This window comes from Platalea leucorodia (assembly GCF_965183815.1).
Source record: "Platalea leucorodia genome assembly, chromosome: 20".
NCBI classification, from domain to species: Eukaryota; Metazoa; Chordata; class Aves; order Pelecaniformes; family Threskiornithidae; genus Platalea; species Platalea leucorodia.
In genome coordinates, this window is record NC_138842.1 from 4,709,946 (window position 1) to 4,719,901 (window position 9,956).

General features: G+C 51.2%; 1 protein-coding gene across 1 annotated transcript; it reads left to right on the forward strand.

Moving 5' to 3' along the window:
- Window positions 1-1,054: 1,054 nt before the first annotated feature.
- On the forward strand, window positions 1,055-2,903 carry BSX (brain specific homeobox; the record flags this gene model as incomplete). The annotated part of the gene is made up of 3 exons (XM_082330668.1): window positions 1,055-1,319; window positions 2,323-2,519; window positions 2,658-2,903. The coding sequence occupies 3 exons, from the start codon at window positions 1,055-1,057 to the stop codon at window positions 2,901-2,903; spliced, it is 708 nt and encodes a 235-aa protein (XP_082186794.1).
- Between the last annotated feature and the right edge of the window lie 7,053 nt (window positions 2,904-9,956).

A 9,956-nucleotide genomic window follows, 5' to 3' on the forward strand; every position in this document is an offset into this window, starting at 1 on the left:
CTGGATCAGATGGAAATGCTGTCCGTGTGCCCAAGGATTAGCACTTGCCTTTCTAACATCTTTCTTAATTATCTAATAGCATGGGTTGCGCGAATTCTGGCTCTATTAGAACACTTTTACTATTAACGGTAGTGATTGGAATTGTGGTGACAACTCGATTTCAACAAATTAGAGCTTAAAATCGGGAGATGAAGGAGAAGTGCCTTCTTTTAATTTCCCTGAGTTTAACACCAATAATTAGAGCAATTTTCTGAGATGCGAACCGAAATTATCTCGGCTATGATGTGGTGTATCACCCTCATTTTAGCAAATTGACTCCGGGGAAATGAATGTTACAGATTAGGGGGGAAAAAAAAAGACAAACAGAGGAAAGACCAAAAAAAAAAAAAAAAAAAAAAGTGTTATCACAACACTGAGCGGGGAATGGATGGGAACAAAACCCCAACGGGGTGATAACCTGAGCGGAAAGGCACAAGCTGCTGCGGGGGCCAAGTTGGGAGCGGAGCGTGGGACAGGTCGGGAAAGCGCCGCTATTTTCCCTCCCCCCCAAGTTTTTCACTTTAAAAAAAGGAGAAAACACTCATGTTTGGGAAAACGCCCCAACCCCACCGCTCGGACCGGGGCTGAGGGCTGCCGCGCTGCCCGGGGGAGGCTGCGCGGCTCCGCGCCCGCTCCGCGCCGCGGCGGTGGTTGCGGGGCTTTGGGTGGCCCAGCGGGCCCGTCCCCCCGCCCGCCCGATCGCCATTGGCTCGCTGGAGACCCCCCTTCCCACCGCGCCTCAAAGGCGCGCATCTCCCCGCGCAGCGCAAACCCACCCGCCTCGCATCCCCCGGCTCTTTCAGTTTATTTCTGGCTGGGGGAATATTTTTTTTTAAATTATTATTATTTATTTTCGCTCCGGGTTTTTTTTTAAATTGTTATTTATTTATTATAATTATTTTTATTTATTATCTTCGGCCCCGGGAGGTGCAGCCGGCCTCCCTCGCTCCTCCGGCAGCCAGCGCTCGGCCCGGCTCGCTCCCTTCCCCGCTGCCCGAGGCGGGGGACAACCGAAATGAACCTCAACTTCACCTCGCCCGTGCACCCCGTCTCGGCGCCCAGGCCCACCTCCTTCTTCATCGAGGATATTCTCCTGCACAAGCCCAAGCCCTTGCGGGAGGTGCCCCCCGAGCACTTTCCCGGCTCCTTGGCCTCCCGCGTCCCCCTCTTGGACTATGGGTACCCCCTGATGCCAACCCCGACCCTCCTGGCGCCTCACCCGCACCCTGCCCTGCACAAGCCGGAGCATCACCACCACCCCTACTTTCTCACCACCTCGGGTAAGTGCAGCCCTTCGCAGGAGGAACCTGCGGAGTTCGTGGCCAAGTCGAGGTGGGGACCTGGGTGGGGGCAAGAGCCCGCAGCCCCGGACGGGACCTGCTCCAGCACGGAAATAAATGCAAACCCCTCCGGGGCGGCGGGGCACCTTTCTGCATCCTTCACCAGAGCCGTGGCTGTGGTCCCCCCCGGGCAACAGCCACCAGCCGCCCTCCGAGCCCCCGGCCCCGGGGAGCCCCGGCTTCGTTATCGGGGGAAGGAGCCCACCGCGCTGCAGCTTGTCATTCGCTCGATTGCCCGAGATCTCGAGAGTTTCCCTCTCCCTCTCTTCGCCTTTTTTTTTCCTCCTTTTTTAAAAATCATTTTTATTTTTGGACCCGTAACATGTCTTCTTCCTCGCGTTGTTCCTCCAGACGGTGGCCGGGCTTCGCTTTTCCACCTCCAGCAGCGCCGGGGCTGTGCCGGCTCCCCTCCCCGGGGCTGGGAGGGGCTCCCCCCGCCCGGCCGGAGCCCGGGGCTCAGCCCTTCCCCGGGCCCGCTCCTTGCTCTGGAAGGAAAAGCTCCTCCGAAGTTTCTCGCCGGGCAGCCCAAGTTACGCACCGGCGCGGCCCTGGAGGACCGCTCTCCTCCTGCCCTCTCTCCTCCCAGCCTTTTCCAGGGCTCCCCTGTTTTTTCCGCCTCTATTTCGTTGTGGTTTAATCGCCAGGAGGGTGAAGGTTTCCAGGAGGGTGAAGGTTTCCCTGCCAGCCTCGCCTCGCCGCTGGGAAGGCTGCGGGAGGCTGCTTTTGCCTTGCTGGGGCGGGTTCAGCAGAGGCGAAGCGCTTGGCAAAGCCCCGCGTTTTCAGAGCGACAAGCCCCCCCAAACCAATAAAACGACCTCAAAAACGAATAAACGAAAAAATAACAATAAAAAAAAAAAATAGAGGCGGGCGAGAGCCCACCCGGGGGCCGCAGAGGGTGGAAGCCCCCGCCCGCAGCCCGGGTCTCCGCCGTGTGTCCCCCCAGGAGTGCCGGTGCCAGCCCTTTTCCAGCACCACGCTCACGCCGAGCTGCCCGGGAAGCACTGCCGCCGCCGCAAAGCCCGCACCGTTTTCTCCGACTCTCAGCTCTCCGGGCTGGAGAAGAGGTTTGAGATCCAGCGTTACCTCTCCACGCCCGAGCGGGTGGAGCTGGCCACGGCCCTCAGCCTCTCCGAGACCCAGGTACCGGGGTACCGCCGGGAAGGGGACTGGCACCTCTCCCCTTGTCCCACGCAGCATCCACACCTTCGCCTTTTCATTTTTATTCCTTTTTTTTCCCTTCTTCTTCTTCTCCCCCCCCCCTCCTCCTGCTCTCCCCAGGTGAAAACCTGGTTCCAGAACCGACGGATGAAGCACAAAAAACAGCTGCGGAAAACCCAGGACGACCCCAAACACCCGGGGGGCGAGGAGAGCCGGGAGCAGAGCTCCCCCGAGCCCGAGCTGCCCGAGGCGGCCGGCACCGAGCCCCGCAAGGGCCCCCCCGGCCCCTTCCTCCTCCAGGACGCCGAGGACGAGGTGGACATCCTGGAAGAGGGGGACCTCTGCCCCGGCCCCCACCGCCTCTAGGAGCGCCGGGGCCCGGCCCGGGCTCACCCGCCTCTCCGGGGCGGCTTTGCCCCAGCCCCGGCCCCGCAGGTCGCCCCTGCCTCCCCAGCCTTGAGCGGCGCCGGAGCCCAGAGCGCCGGGGGGCGCGATTTTTGGAAGGAGGTGTCGATGCGGGGAGGGCCCGGGGCGAAGGCAGCGATGCCCCGGAGGGGGCCGGGGACCCCGCGGTGCTGCCGGCTTCCCCCCCCATCACCCCGAGCCTGAGCAAATCTGGTGGGGGAGAGCAAAAAAGGCGAGTTTCCTTCAAGTTTCCCCTTCCCTTCGAAATACCGGACTCTTCTCCGTTCCCCGAACTTCCCTCGGTTTGAAAATAAATGTGTACCCGTGCCAGCACGTTGTCGTTACTGAGAGCGGCAGGCAGGGCATGCCTCGCCCCGGCCCCCCGTAAAAACTCGCCACTCTTGCAATGCGCCAGCCAGCTGGGCGAGTGCTCGCCGGCTCCCTCCCTAGTGCGGTAGGGCGGGAGCGATCCCGGGCAGAGCTTCCAGGGCACGCAGGTACTCAAAAATAAAATAAAAAAAATTGTAGAAACGCCCTGCAAAGAAAGAGGTAAGACCAAAATTACCGTTTATTTAATTGCGATCTGGGGAAGGGAAGGGGGGAGCATCACCAATAACTCGATCCTGCCGGGGCTGCTCGGAGCAAAGGCGATCCCAGCTAGCAGAGATTCCCTACAGCTTGGAGAACCACCTGCATCGGCAGCCTGATTCCTTCACGGCTTCCAGGTGTGAATCACCTTCCGGATAATTTTCTTTTCTTCTCAAAGAGCCCCAGAGCTGGTCCCAAGCTTGGCTCCTGGTTCCCCCCCCGCCCCGTATCTGCCCCAACGCCTCTCTGAGCTCCGTATTGCAGTCAGATAGAGCAGTCACCGCCCGTGCTCGCTTTGCCTTTATCTTCCTGCCAGGGAAATGGTTTTAATTTCCAGGTAAATTGAGATTTTTTAAATTTTTTCTTTTTTTCTCCTTTGGGGCGAGCTGCTGGCTGGGAGCGCGGCGGAGGCTCCGCAGCTCCAGGGGAGGGCTGGGGCTTTCCTCGGTGAAAACCCGGAGGAGAGGCTGTGCTTGCTCAGATGTTGGCTGTGCACCCCCCGCTGCACCAGCAACCCGGGGCCATGTCGGTGTCTCGTTAGGTTATTTAATTTTTTTTTTTTTCCTTTATTTTTTTAAAGGGAAGTTAATTTCGTTGTCCAGTGTCGTTAGCACTTTCAGGGCAGTTTGGATGACAGGACATGTGATTTTGTGAGGGAAAGAGTGTCCCTGTTTAATATATAAAATATAGATGATTGAAATGTGTATGTTTGCTTCCTTTTCGTGGGTTTGCCTTTATATTTTTTACACTTAAAATAATAAAGATCACGCGTTGGGGGGTGGGGGGAAATACTCAATACCCAACCATGTCCAGAAAATGGCTAGTTGTCTTTTACATAGGTGTTTATAAATACTTCCAGGACAATCATTTTCATCAACAAAATTTTGCTAAAAGGCCACCCACCTCCCTAAATATTATAATTCGGAAGGTAAACCAACCCGTTTCCTCCTAAAGCCTTGGTGTGATTTGAAGCACCGCGGAGGTCGTTTCGCATTGCCACGGCGCTGGCTGGAAACGCTTCTCCCAGCTCCGTGGCTTTTCCCTTCTCTCAGCACCCACCCGGCCGTGGGCAGGGAGGTGATGGAAACGGTCTCGAAAACCTTTCAATTCGATGCCATCGTCCGTCTGCGTCCGTACTCAGTCGCCCACCAAGTATTTTGTTCGTTTTGCTTTGTGCTGATTGTCACCCTCCCCCGGGTGCGCGTTTCATTAGGGACTATTAAAAGTGATATAAAAGAGAAGCTCTACCGTGATATTTACGTGATAGTTTTTTTCCCGACCACATCTGCTGCCGCTGTTCCCAGGGCCGGGCGCTGGCACCGCAGCGTGCGGTGCGGTACGGACGCCCGTCTCGGAGCCGGCCTGGCGAATCGCACCCTGCTGCGGGGGCCAGTGACTTCACAGCAGTCACTCAGGTGCACTTGCCTTTGGTAATAGGATTGGGCAGCAAAGTACTTGGAGAAACACCAGAGAAATCCCTTTAGTTTAGTGAGCGAGAATATTAGGAGCAAGTATAAAGATGTAATCATTAAAAAAAATTGCATCTGAATGAAAAGAGGTATTAAAAATCCTGTTTCTTTACATTTGTGTGTGATTCCTTTTACTTGTGCAAAGACTTGTTCATTCTCTCTTATTATTATTACTTAAGATAAAGGCATGTAAAAATACTCTAAGCTGGAAAGAACACAAAGAAAAAAGGCAGGAGAAAGTAAAAGTAGAAGATTAAGACGCACAAGTGACAAGTTTTTGGGCACAGATGTGCAAAAGCAACTTTTTCCTCCTCTGTGCCTTCACGACGCTCTTTTGCAAGGCATCCAGTGGATGCCAGGAAAACGGGGATGCCAGCCAGTGGGCACTGCCAGGCTCTGCCCTCCCAACACAGACGGAGGAGTGTGATCAGATGCTGTGTAACCCAGTACGTTCCCGCTGCACCAACCACCCCAAAAGTTAGTGCTCAGCTCCGTTGCGGCAGCAGGGCCTGGGGCATTTGCACACCCGTGGGCTGGTGATATTTATAGTCTGATAGTGGTTCTCGAGGGAGGGAAGGATGCTGGGATTCAGGTGCAGGCACTGGGAGTACGTCCAGGAACAGGCTCTGCAGCACAGGACCTTTACTGTGCCGCAGCCCAGCCAGCGCTGCAGATGACAGCAGGCGAGGTCGGGGCAGGTAAAACCCACAGGTATCCTCACCTCAGTCCCCCGGGCAGGGCCGTGTTCGTGGGACCCCTTTAGCAGCCAGGTGCCAGGGTCTCTCTGGGGCACGGAGGTGTGACGAAGAGCCCGCTCCCCTTTCTGCCACCAGCATTATCGCACTTGGGACGTGCCAGGTCTATGAGGAAGGGTCAGAATATGAATCAAATAACACTCAGGTCTCTGCTGCCTCTCCCCTGTCACTGCAGGACCTTTCTTCTTCACAAAGTATTTATGCTGATCAATAAAATAAAATAAAATAAAATCCACAAACACCCACCTATCTTTACCTCTCTGTGGTTCTAGGCACCTTGGCTAACATTTAAAACGACAGTCATGTTTAAAACCAAAGCCACTGATCGCTAGCGACCTCAGTGACAGATACACGCAGAATGTGAACCACCCAGCCCCAGGGAAGTCCCCGTCCCAGCCTGGACGCTGCAGTGCCGTGCACCGAGCCTTGCAGGTAACAGGAGGCGGCTTTGGCTGCTTATCCCACAAGGTTTGGTGCAAAAACCCCTGAGATTGAGACAGAAGAAGGAAACAGTCGCTACCTGAGACATCCCCTCCCTCGCCAGCCTGCTCCTTCCAGGCTGGGCAGCAACGCCTGCCGGGCTGGTGACAGGAGGCTGCGGTTTCTAGACCGTCTGGGCAAGCTTTTGGGAAGAGGTTACCGTGTGTTTGGAGAGTGGAAAGGGTCCTGGGATGAAGGAAGGGCTGGGGAGGCATTTTGTTTGTTTATTTCAGAGATTTTTCTCCTAGAATAAGTGAAATGAGTTTTTATTCCCAGGTCCTGACTTATTCAGTGACAACTGCTGACTTTTGCCTGCCCTCCCCCAGAAGCTTGAGGAGTAGGGGAGGGATTGTTTAGAGCTGGCTCTCTCTTTTTTTTTTTTTTAACATTTACGTGTTTGGGAAATGCTGGGGTGGAAATGTCTTGCAGGAAATAATTGCTGGAAATAGGAAATCTTGGTGGATTTCCTATTTTTCAAGAAATCCACTGAAGTATTGATTTTCATCAAAATTCTTCTGTGAGTTTTTCTTGAAATTAAATTGTTTCCTGTTAATTTATTTTAACACCTAAGTGGTTAATGTTTGTTGTTTTCATTAAAGAAAATAAAAAAATGGTCTATAAAATCCTTCCATGGATCTTTGCTTTCTGTTTTGGTTTTGAGCATTTTCCTGTCTGCTGCCCTGAACATTTTTAACTTTTATGGGACTGGAAAGCAGTTCCAACCCAAGTGTTTTTTCCTTCTACGGCCAGCGCTATGTGAAAGCAGATCAGATCTGCAGGCTGTATGGGCAGTTACAGAGCGAACCATTTGCAAAGTCTTGCTGTTAAACACATGTGTAGCGTCAGCCCTGAAAGTACCACGGGCTGTCGCTGGGTGAAGGTGTAAATAACCTACGCCGGGCCCAGCAAGTGATCCAGGCATGGCGTGCGCTACGTACAATTCTTTCTCCAACTTCCTCTCGTCGTTTCTCTCTGCTGGCTGATGGACTTAGTGCAATTTTTTCCACTGGTTTTCTGAAGTGAAGTTTCTGCAGGCGTGGGCATTGCTGAGGAGCAGAGGAGGGGCAGGTGAACGCAGCGAGGATGCTGACTACAGCACTGCGGGCTCCTGAGTGTTGTGGCCTCCTGAACTGATGACTTTGCTCTTCCTCTCTTCTAGACGCAATAACAAACAGCATCACCTTAATTAACTGCAAACTCCTGCTCGGATGGTCTTGCTTGGCTTAAAAAGTGGCTTATTTCTGTCTTGGATTTATCTTGTTTCTATAGCATAATAAGCTTAGATGAAACACTTCTAGCTCCATTGCTAGAAGTGCCTTGGGGTGGCTACAGCTACTGACATAGTCAGCATTCCTGCAGCAGTAGCAATATATTGCGCTTGGTGATAAAGGCAGGTGGGTGTAAAGTGTATGCCTAAGAGAAGAAAAGGTGATCCCACAGTGGACTGCAGTGCCTTTTCTACCTGTTAGGGTACAGAGTCTTTCAAGGAAGAAGTTGGTTTTAACTCACGATAATGAGGTAACTCTGTGATATGGGTTTCTGAAATGCCAGGAGCAAAGGCAAGCTGACCAAATTTTGTGACTCACTTTGTTCAGCTGTTGCTGAGACCACTCAACTTGCTTTCATAAAGTAAAGTCTCGATATTCTCCGGTGTTGTGTATCTCGTTGGCTTTCCTGCAACTGCTGGAACAAACCCTTGAGTGCTCCTATGACACACAGAACACTAGCCCTGTGGTATTACCTGCAGCTGCCCGCTCTGCATTCACGATTATGCAAAGCTCTTGCTGAGCGGCTGGATGCTTCTTTAGCATCTGCTCTACCCAGGTTTTTGGCTCAGTATCACTTCTGTTCAAAGCAGGCTCTTCTGTAAGGCAGGCTGCTTTAACTCACCCTCGCCAGCTGTCACCAGTGGAGATTCACTGCCTTTACCTATTGCTGTGGTTTTGTGCACCTAGAGCTCTTTCTCACACCACACAGGCACTCACCAGTGCTGGTCCTTTCTGCACGTGCCTGCTTGTTCTCACGCAGAGAGCACTTAGGTTTGGGCAACGTATAGAATTAAAAAAAAAAGGCATATTCTTTGTGCTATTACAATTTACTGTAGAATTGATCCCTTAGAGATGTAATGATGGAACACGGCTTTCAGGCTCTGCCTTATTTAATGTTTTTAACTGATAAAACAGCATGTTTTTGTCAGAGTCAGCAGCTTGTGAGCCAGCTGTTCACATCTTTTGTGAGATGGTGGTGGGAAGCCGACTTCAGTTATCTTCAAAAGAAACCTGATGGTGATGTTATTCCAACAGCATTGCTCCTAGTAGAACTGACCCTGGGTCTTTGACCAGTGACGGTGCTCTCAGCTTTTACGCTTCCTGAATCTAAAATATTAAGAAATGGTGGCACTAGAAAGGGGCCATCAAGTAAATGTCGAGAAGTTCTGTTGGGTGGTGTACACAAATACGTTTCTGCCCTGGTGAAGGCAGCCTGTGCTCACGGTGAGTAACGCTGTGCTCTGCGATAGCTGTGCTGGAGCCGTGGGACTATGGCAGGCAGGTTCTACTCCAGCTCAATCTCTCCCTGAATACTTAATGCAAAATTCAAGGCCTATTTCTTATTTAAATTCCTTGCCTTCCTAATTTGAAAGACATTAAGTTTTGGCCTTTGCTTTTAAGCAGATGGATGCTCATCATGTACTTGTACGGTCCCTTTTTGTGCCACCGTATCTGTTAGGTACAGGAAAAATTTGCATTAGTATTGAGGTAGATCAAAAGATTTTCTTTCCACATATGCTGCAAATAATGTCTTTTTCTGGGAGGAAAAAAAAAACCACAACAGCTCTTTCCAAATGGTTTGTGAGATGATCATGATCAGTGTTTTTAAAAAAATCTATCTCCCCCCGATGCAGCATCGTATAAGTATACAAGGCTTCTAGTCTAGCATGGGTTTAGCATTTAAATGTTTCCTAAAAGTTCATTGTTTTTTTTAAAAACAAACAAACAAACAAAAGACACCACCCACCCAGAAAGATCACCCTAATTTATGGGAGCTCTAAAAGGTAGTAGGATGACAGATAGGAAGGAAGGTGATCAATTAAGACATTAAGCATTTTGCACCACATGGACGCATCTGCATGTCAGCCAAATAATAAGGCCATCAGCTCATTTTCAGGGGGCTGTTGCCTACTTCAACTCAATCCTCAGATCAAAGAGAAAATGTCTGCTTGCATTTTCTAATCAGAAAAGGGATGCTAATTTAGGTTCCTTAATGTGTGGTGGTAAGAGACTTCTTCAATTAACTGAATTCTATAGCTCAGAAAATAAAAAAAGGGGATACAAAGGGAGTCAGGCTGGAAAGGCAGAAGTTCTCATTAAATCAAAGGTCCAATATTCATTACCTCCAGCATCTGGGGCTAAGCACTAAACATGGAGATCATCAAAGGGGGTTTAATGGGTTAAATTGAGAATATAATCTAATTAAAATATTAGATACGAGTAAATAGCTCTTTGATATTCATCTGAAGGTTTCATTAAAATAGGTACTTGAGGTTTGTATTAAGGGGGGATTATCACTTTTAAGCAGAAACAACAAGTTGAGGTTCCTTAATCAGAAATGCTTCAAAGTGTTACCACTCGGTTTAAAAATAAAAGTAGAAAAGCAACAACCGGCAGAGCATGGAAACATTCACCCAGCCGAGCCCGACGGATCATGCCACAGACACGCACATT